At 35.4% G+C, this 14,807-nt stretch overlaps 1 protein-coding gene across 3 annotated transcripts in view; it reads right to left on the reverse strand.

Moving 5' to 3' along the window:
- Positions 1 to 14,807, reverse strand: part of GTF2E2 (general transcription factor IIE subunit 2) — a 79,005-nt gene that overhangs the window by 11,593 nt on the left and 52,605 nt on the right. For 2 of the 3 annotated variants that reach the window (XM_030312288.1, XM_030312289.1), the window contains exon 6: positions 12,932 to 13,025. In XM_030312288.1, the coding sequence (XP_030168148.1) occupies positions 12,932 to 13,025 (94 nt within the window). Of the gene's footprint in view, positions 1 to 7,149; positions 7,232 to 12,931; positions 13,026 to 14,807 lie in introns of all 3 variants that reach the window. The other variant, XM_030312290.1, reaches the window with a different exon arrangement.

Genomic DNA, 14,807 nt, shown 5'->3' on the forward strand with positions numbered 1-14,807 from the left:
TAATTTTAGCCATTCTGACAGGTGTGAGGTGGTATCTCATTGTGGTTCTGATTTGTATTTCCCTGATGATGAGTGATGTTGAGCATTTTTTCATGTGTCTGTTTGCCATCTGGATGTCTTCTTTGGAGAAGTATCTATTCGTGTCTTTTGCCCACTTCTTCACTGGGTTATTTGTTATTTGGGTGTTGAGTTTGATAAGTTCTTTATAGATTTATCTGATCCTTTATCTGATATGTCATTTGCAAATCTTCTCCCATTCTGTTGGTTGCCTTTTAGTTTTGATGATTGTTTCCTTCACTGTGCAGAAGCTTTTTATTTTGATGAGGTCCCAGTAGTTTATTTTTGCTTTTGCTTCCCTTGCCTCAGGAGACGTGTTGAGTAGGAAGTTGCTGCGGCCAAGATCAAAGAGGTTTTTGCCTGCTTTCTCCTCAAGGATTTTGATGGCTTCCTGTCTCACATTTAGGTCTTTCATCTGTTTTGAGTTTATTTTTGTGTATGGTGTAAGAAAGTGGCCCAGGTTCATTCTTCTGCATGTCGCTGTCCAGTTTTCCCAGCACCACTTACTGAAGAGACTGTCTTTATTCCATTGGATACTCTTTCCTGCTTTGTCAAAGATGAGTTGGCCATATATTTGTGGGTCCATTTCTGGGTTCTCTATTCTATTCCATTGATCTGAGTGTCTGTTCTTGTGCTAGTACCACTGTCTTGATGATTACAGCTTTGTAGTATAGCTCGAAGTCTGGGATTGTGATGCCTCCTGCTTTGGTTTTCTTTTTCAAGATTGCTTTGGCTATTTGGGGTCTTTTCTGATTTCTATTTTTAACTTTCTGAGGAACATCCATACTGTTTTCCACAGTGGCTGCACCAGTACATCTTTTTACTTTTAACCCATGTCTTCATATTTAAAGTGAGTTTCTTATAGACAGCATATACCAGGGTCTTGCTTTTGTATCTAATCTCAAAATCTGTCTTAATTATCATCTGTAGACAATTTACATCTGCCTTAATTATTATGTTTGAACAGTTTAACAGTGAAAAGTATGTTAGATGATTTTGGACATTTAAACAGATGAAAATCTGTCTTAATTCGTGTATTTACATGATTTACATTTAACATAATTATTAATATGGTTGGAATAAAATCTATCACCTTACTGTTTCTATTTGTCCGTGTACTCCTTGTTTTTTCCTTCTGTTTCTGTGTTCATGTAGATAAACTGAATGTATTTTTTCTGATTACATTTTATATCTGCTATTAGCACCTTATTTATGCATTTTTTTATTGAGTACTTAACTGACACTTAAAACTGTATTAAGTTTAGGTATAGAACACAATGATTTGATATGTGCAAAATGACTGCCACAGTAATTAAACACCCATCACCACACAATTTTTTCCCTTGTGATGACAACTTTTAAGATCTACTCTCTTAACTTTCAAATGTACAATACAGAATTTTTAACTGTGGTTACTTATTTTTTGAAAACAATGGTTTTAGTGGTTGTCCTAAGATTTATAATACATGTCTAATTAATCCCAGTGTAGCTGCAAGTAAATTATACCAGTTCACATGTAATGTAAAGATGTTATAATAGTCTTCCCTCTGACCTTTGAGCTGTCATAACCTTTACTTTTATATTTGCTGTAAACATAAAATGGATTTCTATTACTTTTGCTTTATAGTCAGCTATCTTTCAAAGCAATTACTAAAATGTTTTTAATTTTTTTTTGTTTATTTTTGAGAGAAAGAGACAGAGCACAAGCAGGGGAGGGGCAGAGAGAGAGGGAGACACAGAATCCAGAGTAGGCTCCAGGCTCTGAGCTGTCCACACAGAGCCTAACACAGGGCTTGAACTCATGAACTGTGAGATTGTGACCTGAGGTGCAGTTGAATGCTTAACTGACTGAGCCACCCAGGCACCCCAAGAATGAATTTTTATTAGACATTTTTAAAAGTAATTTAAAAGTAATTTCCTTACCAGAAATCATTATATGTTAATGCAGGTCTAATGACAATGACTTATCTCAGTTTCTGTGATACTGACAGAATATTACTCTGAAAGACCAGTTCTCCTTCATTTTTCAAAGACCATTTTTGGGGCGCCTGGGGGGCTCAGTCGGTTAAGCGTCAGACTTTGGGTCAGGTCATGATATCACAGCTTGTGAGTTCAAGCCCTGTGTCAGGCTCTGTGCTGACAGCTGAGAGCCTGGAGCTAGCTTCAGACTCTGTGTCTCCTTCTCTCTCTGCTCCCCCCTCCCCCACTCCTGCTCGCACTCTTGACACATTCTCTCTCAAAAATAAAACACTTTTAAACAAACAAACAAATAAATACATGGACAGACTTCCTGCTGGGTACAGAATTCTAGGTTGAAATTTTTTTCCCTTTTGATTCTTTAGAGATGTGATTGCATTGTCTTCGGGTTTCCATAGATTCAAATGACAATTCTTTCCTCTGTAAAGAGCTTCCTCCTCTAACTCCCATCAGTATTTTGTCATCATCTTCAACTTTTAGCAGTTTGAATATAAATGTCTGGCTGTTTTTCTGTCATGTGTTTTGGGGGATTATCTTGCCTTAAATTCTCTGAGCTTCTTCAATCTTTGGTGTCTATCATTAGTTTTTCAAAATCCTTGGCCATTATTTCTTTTGTCCTATTTTCCTTCTGAGATTTAAATTACATATTCAGACCACTTGATATTATCTCATAGCTAATGGGTGTTCTATTTTTTCAGTTTTCTGTTTGTATTTTAGTTTAGATAATTCATATGGGTCTATGTTCAAGTTTACAGATTCTTCCTTTGGTTATGCCAAATTTACTGATGAGTTCTTTTGTCTGTTACTGTGTTTTTCACTTCTAAACTTTTCATTTGATTTTCTTATCATGCCTCTTTGAAATATCCTACTTCATCTTTTTTTTTTTTTTTAACGTTTATTCATTTTTGAGAGATGGAGAGAGACAGCATGAGTGGGGAAGGGGCACAGAAAGGGGGAGACACAGAATCCGAAGCAGGCTCCAGGCTCTCAGCTGTCAGCACAGAGCCTGACACGGGGCTCAAACCCATGGACTGCAAGATCATGACCTGAGCCAAAGTCGGACACATAACCGACCCAGGCACCCCAATATCCTACCTGACCGTACACATTGCCTGCCTTTTCAAAACCAGAAGCCTTAACATATAAATCATAGTTATCTTAAATTCCATGTCTAACAATTTCCAGTACTTGTGTACTGGATACCCATAACGCACCACAGGCTTCAAATTGCTCTAGTCACACCTTGTGTTTAGGGTAGAAGCTTGTTTGCCAAAGTTTTTCTCAGCGTCTACTCAATCTGCAGTTCTAGGTCTTCTGTTTAGGCTGTATCTCATTATGGTCTGTCTGCCTCCAAGGTCTTGCAACTCTCACAGAATTCCACTGTTATCCATTACTCTACATCTCTTAGCCTGGTACGGGGTGGTAGCTCTCTGAAATTCTGATTAAGCCTTGGTCGTAGCCAAGTACTATGTTCTAGGTAGCTGGCCTGTGGCCTTTCTCAATGTTCCTGCCCATCCCTCTCTGCTAAAGTTCTGGGCCCAGGACATATTCCTGCCCCTTCCTTAGGGGTGGAAGGTTTTCTTTCTGCTCTATTCAAACCACAGTTTAAGGCTTTGGTCACACAGTAGAGAGGCAGGAAGGACTAAGACAGGGCTTCATGTCTTTCCTGAAGCATCTACGGTCCCCTCCCCGCCCAGGCTCGATCATTTCTGTTAGCATCCAGTGAAGTCTGTGGAAAAGAGCCTGCAAGTAGCTGTGAATTCCCATGCGTTCACGGCCCCCAAGGATTCTACATCTTCCCACCAGTCCAATTTAAGCCAGCAGCAATTCATTAAAATGTTTAACTGAATTCTTCTGATTGGTGTTCATTCTGTATCTGTCTCAGGTAAACAAGTGTTTGCATCCCTTCTTTTCTTGGAGGTGCCCATCTTTCCTTAGATTTCAGGTTAAGTGGTTGCCCTGGAACCTAAGCTCTCTGATGGATTCAGGTATAAATCTGCAGTTGTCTAGGGCTTATTATTATTGCTATAGGGGTGGAACAGTGCTTTGACCAGCTTTCTCCATTTTAAGTGGAAGCCAGAAGTCCCCAACTATCCACTTTTTCTGCAATGAACAATGTGATTAATGCAACTAGCTGTGCTCGCTACAGGATTATGTGAAAGAAAACAGCTTCAGGTCAGACTTCCAAGTCAGCAATAAAAACATCACTTTAATTCCAAGAAAGCACACAATACTGTTTTAAAATCTATACCAAGCCAGAATTTTATATGTCTAATTTACCACAACTGCTGAAGGAAGTATGCCACCCACAAAGTAGTTCAGGCGTTTTAACCCATAACTTGTTAAATTCTAGCTACCAATGTGTAAAAATTGTATTCATTTATTTAGAGTAAGTATTACAGAATATAAATGCATAACAATTAAACTGTATACTTTTCTCTTGTAGAAGAAAAAGGATAAAGAGAATAAAAGTGTAGATGAGAAAAACCTCTTTTACTCAATGGTAAATTTCAGTCAATTCACTTTTTACCAAGCATCTATGTTACCAGCATTGTAAAGGTTCAGTTCTTTGAAAGACAAACTACTGTGATGTTCTACCTTGATTTGTACAGAGCTCATATACTTCAGGCCTCTTCAGACACAATTACACAGGTAATAATACCTATTACAAGGAACAGCAATGGTCTAGAAAACTAATATATACATTAATGTACCACCAAAAAGAATATACAATATAAATTTTAATGGCACAATGGAATTCAAAGTACATTAAAACAAAATTTAACTACTTTCTTTTGCTAGAAAAGTGATGCTTGAGCTATTTTCAGAGGAAAATCCCTGAATAAAAAAACTCTTCAATATCTTTGTTATTTTTCAATAAAACATTTCTACATTAATCCCTGCCTTTCCTTAACTTACTGCTGTTGCAGTATTTAAGTATTACATATACTATATAAATGTATCACAGCTGCACAAATACTTAAGATGAACACTGGAAAGCAGGGCCAAATTTTAGAGGCAGGATTCCACAGGATCCGAAATTTAATTACATTTTAATGTATGGGGGGGACAGAAAATGTATAGTTGACAGAGGTACAAAGAGAAATAATCTTGTTTTTCTTAATTTTATAAAGTCATTGCAAGAAAAATACATTCAAGATCATCTTTATTTTCTATGAGCCTGGCAAAGACAACTAAAAACATCTGGTACTGGTGAGGGTAAAGAAATGGATACTTTTCCATATACTGCTGTGAAGGGGTAATTTGGTCCCAAAATATTGGTGCGAACTTTACAAAAGGCATTAGGCAAAGTATTGAAAATTTTTTAGGGGTGCCTGGGTGGCTCAGTCAGTTGAGTGTCTGACTTTGGCTCAGGTCATGATCTCACAGTTGGTGGGTTAGAGTTCTGCATCAGGCTCTGTGCTGTCAGCCTGGAGCCTAGCGCCTGCTTTGGATTCTGCATGTCTCTCCCTCTCCCTCTCCCTCTCCCTCTCTCTCTCTCTCTCTCTCTCTCTCTCTCTCTCAAAAATAAATAACATTAAAAAAAATTTTTTTAAGGAAAAGAAAATTTTTTAAATATCTCTTACCTTCTGATCTCACAATTCTGTTTCAAGAAAACTACAATATGGAAATAATGAGGCAAGTGCACATATATTTATGTGTAAGTATTAAGCATTATTTATAATAGCATATAGGAAAACAAAAATTAAATTTCCATCTGTGGAGCATCGGAAAAACTGTTTTAAAGCACATCCATAAAATGGAATATCATCTAGCCATTAAAAAAATAATGAACTAAATAAAACAGCACCAGAGCTCTAGGAAGAGTTTCTGAGAGAAGTCCTATATTGGAAGGATAAAGTTTAAATTGTTTAAGCTTCCAGGCAGAAAAGAAAATAGCAGCAATGAAAGAAAAATGAGCGTTGTCACTGGACTTGTCACCAGGAACACCAATTAACGTTATGTTTCCGCAAAAGATCAGCTCAAATGTGGCTTCAGACTGCTAAACCGGCTCTGGCTCTCTGCTATGTAACAAAACACAAAACTACAGATCCACTTAGTCAATCAGCCAGAGAGCTAAGGAAATGTGAATAAATAATCAGGTAAGATTTAAACACCTAATATTTTGGTACTATTTGGTATTTCTAATTCTACTAATAATAGCTAATATTACTGTTACTACTATTCTTACTAGGCGCCAGGCTCTGTTCCAAGCTCTAAGAACTTTCATATTAACTCATTTAATTCTCATAAGGACAAGACAGATACCATTACTCCTACTTTATAGATAAGGAATCTCAGAAGTATCTTGTCTAAGCAAACAAGGAGCAAAGCTAAGATATAAACCAACAGTTAACTACTCAAACCATCCTCTTAACCACTGCATTTATACTGCCTCTAAATGAATACGATCCTGATATAAGGAAACACTTTTGTGAAATAAGACATATACCTAAGTTCAGCTACGCTGTGTTCACTTACCTATTTGATTTTTTTAAATTACTACAAATAAACTCTCTCCTTACTTGTTTGCTACATCTCATTTTAGGACATTTGCTTCTATTTACAGATAAAATGAAGGGTAATCTTAAGCATGACTGAAAGCGTCATCATTCAAGATTTCATCTCTACCCATGACTGCCACCTACTGGGCTAAAACAAAAATCTTCATCAATACAATCAGGACAAACCATTTTGAGTAAAATATGAAAAAAGAGTAAGGAAGATAAATATTACGATATGCATCAACTTTCAGGGGGCATTCTCTGTTTATACCATTAACAAAGACTCAGTTTTTTTTTTAATTAGTGATTTATGCCATACTGACAATTTCAACTAAAAGAACACTGTCCCACCTCTGAAGTTCCTGTGGATGACATTCCCCCAGGGTCTCTACACCACTGTATGAACATCACAATGACAGTATGCAAGAGCTACTATATGAGTTCCTATGTCAATCTTCCCTCTGTCTTAGGTGAGCTCACGAACAGAAACCTTATTCACTTGGACATCCGTTGTATCAGTGAATGTGCTGAATCAAAAAATTCATGAAAAGAAGCTTGAAGACAACGTATCTTAATTAACTGTTGTCTATTTTATAAACATAAATCGTACCTTCAACAGAATTCTCAACACAAGTAGTTTTGCCTCCTGGGGGAACATTTGGTAATATCTGGGTACATTTTTAGTCGTCGCGCTGTAAGGAAAGGTATGGCAGTGACATCTAAAGCAGCAGGGATTCTACAAAACATCTACAATACAGAATAACAATTCTAACACCAAAAAAAAAAAAAGATCACCCAGCTCCAAATATCAATACCGCCCTTGATGAAAAACCTTTCTTCCTCCAGCCATCCTTCTTTGAAAGTATAAAGATTAATGAAAAACATCAGTTTATGATAACTGAGCCTACAACCAAATTCTATATACATATATAAAGTACTTTTTATAGTGGTTTAATATACACATGATTTCCTAGCAACATACAAGATATATTATACAGAGAATATAGGATGATTAACCTTTGCAAGTCACAGAAAAACTTCACTTTGTATTTTGCAGACCTTTGCCAAGAGTTCTTTACCGCTTAAGGAAAACACTGATCATGGTATATAGGTTGCTACTGCATCATGACATTAGTACTGGTCCATCTGTAGCCATCGCATCCCATAGTGACTCTACACATAAAGGTCAACAACTATATTATTTATATTCTTTTTATATTCCAATATGTGCTTGAACAGATTAAATATTAAAAATATTGAAATAAATTTTTTATAAAATATAAATCAATTCCTTTTATTTCTCCTTTCTGTTACAGTTAGGGTATTATAGTTTTTTGTTTTGTTTTGTTTTGTTTTAAAGAAGCTCTATGCCCAATGTGGGGCTCACAACCCTGAGGTTAAGAGTCACATGCTCTACCGACTGAGCCAGCCAGGCGTCCCAGTATTATACTGACTTCTAAGAAATTATGTCTAAAAGTAGGTTGTATCATCTTGAAATTTCATTTTATAAGAGCAAAGAAGATGTTACAAAGTATTTGTTACTCAAGGCCTACTGAATCTGATGCATAAAGGATTAAAAACCACTAGTCTGTGAAAAAAACCAAAGTCTTTACTACAACCTTTGCCTTCACTATTCTCTGCTTGAACCCCACTTCCCCCACAACAGCACACACATGGGCACCATTCCAGTACTTTGCAAGGCTGGCTCCACCTCATTCCATGGCTCCTCCATCCATGGCGGTCTTCTCTGAGCTCTATCCCCCATGCCTTTACTGGCTTGCACATACTACATTTGTCTCTCTCCTAGAATTTGATACAATCTGTAATCATTTTTATTTTTTGTATTGTCTACTTTATCCTTTAGAATATAAACTCCACAAAGGCAGAGAATGGTCTACCTTGTTCACTACTGTATCCCTATATTTAACAAAATGACTGGGGCATATAATAGTACATCAGTAAATATTTGTTGAATAAATGAATTCATGAATACACTATAATAGACCATTGCCAAAATTTCAAAAAGTGTCAATTAGAAAATAAAAACAAAAGAACGAAGTTGATAAAATGATACCAATAAGTTTAAGCAAATTACTTAGAGATATAAAGAGAATCACTTTATGTACACAAAAGAGCCCCCCCCCAAATTATATAATTTCCAAACAAATAATGGGGCAAATATATCACGTATTAAAGATAATAAATATAAAATGACATTTCAGAAGGTTAAAACCGACTGTATGTCAACTACAAAGGAAATATATACACAAAAGACAGGGTACAAAAAAATGGGCAAAAATATATCAGTCAAAAAAAAAGGGCAAGGGATTAAAAGAATAATGAGATAAAGTCAGACTTTAAAGTAAAAAAAATATGAACTACAACCAAGAGGGGATGCTTTATAATGTTTATGGATACAGTCCTTAAACTAGGATTGTCAAGAATGTTTATAAGCTAAAAACTCTGCAGGAAAACATACAGGAAGTACTGGCAAAATTAACAACCAAAAGGCAATGGCAGATTTTAATGGTTGCTCAGTCACTGCTCATATGAAGTAGTCAATCAAAATTTAGTATGTAAAAGGTGATCTGATTGTATTTTCCCTTAAAACAAAAACACAACAACAAAAGTAAAATAGATAAACCAACAGCATAATACAGAAATAAGGGAGAATGCCCAAATACAAAAAGTTAACAATAAAAAGGGAAAATTACACAAAAAAATTAAACACGTTCTAGGGCCACACTATGCAAAAGCATATGCTATTAAATTTGAAAATTAAAAGTGATTTTAGGAAAGAACAGATTGCCAAAAATTCACAAGGTAGGAAACTTTATGAAGGACATAACCAAAGAAGATATGAAGAATGCTGTCAAAGCAGCCACAGCCAGACACATGCATCCATGAGTTTTCATGTTCAAATCCTCAAGGAATTGAATATTCTCACAAGGAAAGAATGGGAAAGGGAAGGAAAAGGACAGGAATGATGGAAGGAAGGAAAAACAGTACTTCTGTTTGGATGTATCCAGCATCACACCCAAAACAAATCCTGAGAAAGTAAACAAAAAAGAGAACACTGAATACTGAAGCAAAAATCCTTAATATACAGGAAAAGAATCCAGAAATATAGAACATAAAAAAAGGGTTATTTTAGGAGTGTAAGGACAGTTCACTATTAGGAAATCTAGTAATATATTTCAACATATATTAAGTCAGAAACAACAAAGATCTTAATAGATGCATAATCTGTCAATTTACCTTCCCAATATCTCCAGATATATACAGCTATTTCAAAACATAAAAAATACATACACATATCCAGCATGTAAGGTGTGTAAGAATATTTGCTGCAGCATTATTAAATACTTAAAAATCCATTTATCAGGTACACTTATATAATGGAACACTAAATAGCCATATGGCATTATAGAATATCTCCAACAGAGAAAAAGCAAATTAGAAAATTAGAAAAATAAACATCAAACAATTTACACAACTTACTTCTAAATGTGTAGGATTTTACGAACAAGCATATATGGTTACTTTTATAATCTGGGTAAAAAAAGTGAAAATCCTCATCTTGTCCTTATAAACCAAGTAATAAGGAGATGGGAAGAGTTTAAGCCAACAAAGGCCATATAAAACAGCAAATGAAAATAGGGATAATATTAAAGAACAGAACTTTAGAAAAAGATAACGCAAACAGGAAAAGGCTGAGCAAAGTTAAAACAGTGATATCCACAGAAAAATCGCAACAGGGGACAGAAAATAATGGCTTGGTATAATGTTTAGTGTGAGGATTACAGTGGAAATTAAGTATACTCCTAAAATTTCTCCAATGAAATTTTACCAAGAAAACCTAGAGGTCCATGCTATTCTTAGCGAGCTACTGCAACCTCAACATTTGCCTCAAATTACACATCTACATAACACAACAGATATGCTACACCATGCTGCCATCTGCAGAGCAGACTTAATACTAAAAATTCCCAGAGAATGTTCAATTATTTTGATTGATAAAGGTATCAAGAAAAATGGTAGGGGGAACTAAAACTAGTGCTATACTATATTAGAAAGTGAAGAAGAGAGACAGCAGGTGGAATCAGCAACATGGTAAGAAAAAGTCATTATAATACTTCAAGCTGAAAAATCAAGAAATAAAAATATAAGCATATTATAAGGGGAAAACCACTCAAAGAATTAAAATAAATCCAGTTAGGGGCGCCTGGGTGGCTCAGTTGGTAAGCGTCCGACTTCAGCTCAGGTCACAATCTCACGGTTTGTGAGTTCGAGCCCCTCACTGGGCTCTGTGCTGATAGCTCAGAGCCTGAAGCCTGCTTCAGATTCTGTATCTCCCTCTCTCTCTCTCTGCTCCTCCCCGACTCACACTCTGTCTCTCTCTCAAAAATAAACAAACACTAAAAACAAAAAAATTTTAAGTAAATCCAGTTAAGTATGGCCACAAATGAAAGGGCCTCCAATTAGTGAAAGGAAAAATGTATCTGCTTTTCATTGTAAGATCTTCCTATTGGAACACGTGATACTTGTGATTTTTTTTTAATACTGCAAATTGTTTTCAAATGGATTAGCTATGCCAAAGAATAAAGGAATCAGCTATTTTTTTTAAACTTGTAAATATCTTAAGGATCAAGTCCACCGCTATGTTTTTTCAAAGTGTCAAATCAGTATGACAAGTATAAAAGTTTTCAAAAAGCAACTCAAGCAATACGAAAACTGCTAAGCCAAACTTTCTTAAATGAGTATCACTACAGTGTATAGAAGGTCACTACTACCTTATTGACATACAGAAAGCTTACTTTATTAGAAAGTGCAATACAGAATAACTGGAATGCTTTGAAATTTTTTATTTACAGTAAAAAACATTTATTGAGAACCAACTATATACAAGGTACTCTCAATCATGATTTTCCAACAAAACACAACATTCTATTTCCTAAAACAAATCATGGTCATCTGCGTAACTTCAGGTTGACTAAACTCCTATCTACAAGCACCACAAGCCTAATATCTGCAGCCAGATAACAAATAAAAGAAAAACTTAAGAGCTATTGCAAAAATTGCAAAATCATAAGACATGTATGGGCTACTAAAGGGACAAGAATTACATGTGCATTTTTATACAAAATTATTCCTTCAATAGAAACTCTTTTATTTAATACAATAAACAAAAGTCACTAGGACTACCAGGCATGCATAACAATAGTTTCACTATTTGGAATTTAATATTACTTTTTTATTTTATGTAATTCTATAATGTTAAGATATTCTGGTGTAAGTTTGTATTACTTTTCAAATTTTATAATTAAAATGGTGTTTAATTCTTTTCTTGCCTTTTTAGTTCAAAATTAATACAAATTTACAGTACAGTCTCACACTTGTTTAAATGAGAATTTTTATTTATTTATTTATTTTTGAGAGAGAACAGAGCACAAGCAGGGGAGGGTCAAAGAGAGACAGGAGACACAGAATCCAAAGCAGGCTCCGGGTTCTGAGCTGTCAGCACAGAGCCCAACGTGGGGCTCCAAATCACAAACTGCGAGATTATGACCTGAGCTGAAGTCAGTCGCTTAACTGAGACACCCAGTGTCCCTAAGTGAGAATTTCTACTTGTATAGGTATAGATTTCCCATGACTAAACCCTTGTTTAACTATTTTACCTGACAAGTATTAATGAAGTATTTTTAATTAAAATCCAAACACAGGCATCACACATTTAGTATAAGATTCACCATAAGCTTATTAGCATCTGACTCTACAAGAGTCAGAGAAAAAAAATCATCTTCCCTATCCAATCTGATAATCAACTTATAAATTACTTAATATTAGTCACCAACAGAATTTTGTTCTTTTTCCCATCCTGCATCAAGCTTTCATATCAAGATATGTAGTATTTGTAAAATAATAGAAATAAAGAAATAAACTGGTACCGCTGACATATAAGCATAAAATATCTAACCTACTATATGATTACAAGTACAAATAACCTAAAATCTTTCAAATTCCATATTTCAAATTGCATTCTCAGAAACAATATGTTAGAAGATTAGTTGTGTTCTAAAAGATAAGGCTAAAAAAGCACTACTACAAAATTTGTTAACATAGAATTATAATGTTACTTTTGAGAAAGAGACAGAGCAAGGAGCGGGGGAAGGGCAGAGAGAGAAGGAGACACAGAATCACAGGCTCCAGGCTCTGAGCTCTCACCACAGAGACGGACATGGGGCTCGAACTCATGAACAATGAGATCATGACCTGAGCAGAAGTAGGACGCTTAACTGACTGAGCCACCCAGGCACACCTATAATAGGATTATAAATATAAATTTGTCACCCTATATTTGTAATATTTGAAAACTAAACAGAAAGGCTCACCTTCATCCACAGAAAACTGACAGCTCTTATCATTGAAGAAAAGAATTTTCTTTTTATCAGGACGATTTACAAATAGTATCTGGTCCCCCAAAGCCTTAAAAGACAAAAAAACAAATTTTTTTCAGTTAACTTCCAAATTACCTCCCCCCAACAAAATATTTTTTTTAATAAAAAAAAAAAGTAGTAGTCCTTTTAAGTCTATTTGACAGAGAGAGAGAGAGAGAGAGAGAGAGAGAGAGAGAGAGAGAAAGAGAACACGAGCGCGTGTGCACCAGGGAGGGGCAAAGAGAGAGGAGAGAGAACCCTAAGCAGGCTCAGCGCTGTCAGCATGCACCCCAATGCAATGCTTGAAACCATGACCGTGAGATCATGACCTGAGCCAAAACCAAGAGTTGGACACTTAACTGAGCCACCCAGGTGCCCCAGGACTCCTATTTCTTTTAACCTTCAGTATACCATTAAGGTCTACTACACCCAATTTTAATTCTCAAATTTCTTTCAATGAGCAATTCTCACTACTTTTATGTATTGATATTCCAAGAGTTTTATTCTTAGAGATTTCCAAAGTACAAAAAGAAACCTTACTTATTTTTGAAAAAATCCAACCTATGTTGCAATTTAATATAGGTCCATTGGAGCCTTTTATTAATCAAAGAAAAATTGTGTGATCTTAGTGTTCTTACTTTCCCTCTACTTTAAAATATTTTGCCACTTATTTACCATTAGCAATTATTTCCAATTATGCTTTAAAAAGCTAAAATAGTGGGGCACCTGGCTGGCTCAGTCAGTTTAAGTGTCTGACTCTTGATTTCAGCTCATCATCTCATGGTTCATGGTTTTGAGCCCCACATTGGGCTCTTTGCTGACAGCATGGAACCTGCTTGGGTTTCTCTCTTCCCCCCCCCCCCCCCCCCCGCCCTCCCCAGCTTTCTCGCCCCCCTCTCAATAAATAAATAAATAAACATTATAAATAAATAGTTAAGTTTTTTTTTAAAAAAAGGAAAGAAAGGTTATATCACCTACAAGTGTGATATAATAGTGAAACAGTGAAATTCTATCACTTAGAAGTGTGATTCAATTTGTGTTATTGTACTGCCCAAACTATTGCATTATCTTTCAGAAGATATAAAAGACTACAGAGTGGTCTTTGTTGTCTTTTAGCTTTCATTAAATATTTGACAGTTCAGAATTTTTAATTTTCTGCTCCTTAGAGCAATGACAAGAAAACTGACGGAAGATACTTCACCATTATTAATGAATGAGAACAAGAATACAGAAAGCCTGATAGTAGCACTCACTCTAGACTCTGATGATGGTGAAATTCATTATAGAACTAAAATCTAAACCTGTGAGTCTTTGGATGACAATACCACAGATGAATCACCTCAAGCTTAAGAATCAATGATTGAATGACATTGCTAAGGACTTAAATATATAAGATATTTTCCTTCAGTTAGTTTTTCAACAAGAAGGAATTCACTGTACAATACTATGTGATAGGAACCTTTGCCATTTCACTTTGCTAAAAAGATGTATAATAGTATTCTTTCACCTTTCTGATGTGTTTGCCAAAATACACTTGATACAGAAGTTTGCTATGTTAAAATCTTATAAAAATTTCCAATAAAGTTGTTTTTTACCATCCCTTCATTCTTATTTATATAAATTATTCATGACATAAAATACTTTGAAAAATAGTTCAGATAAAATGTTCAAAGTAATGGTCATAAAAATGCTCACCAAACTCAGGAGAAAAACAGGTGAACACGGTGAGAACTTCAACAAAGAGAAAATTTAAAAAGAGAGCTGAAAAATCAGAGCTGAAGAATACAATAACTGAAATGAAAAATACAGTACAGGGAATCAACTGCAGATC

Source organism: Lynx canadensis, chromosome B1 (assembly GCF_007474595.2).
Source record: "Lynx canadensis isolate LIC74 chromosome B1, mLynCan4.pri.v2, whole genome shotgun sequence".
Lineage (NCBI taxonomy): Eukaryota > Metazoa > Chordata > Mammalia > Carnivora > Felidae > Lynx > Lynx canadensis.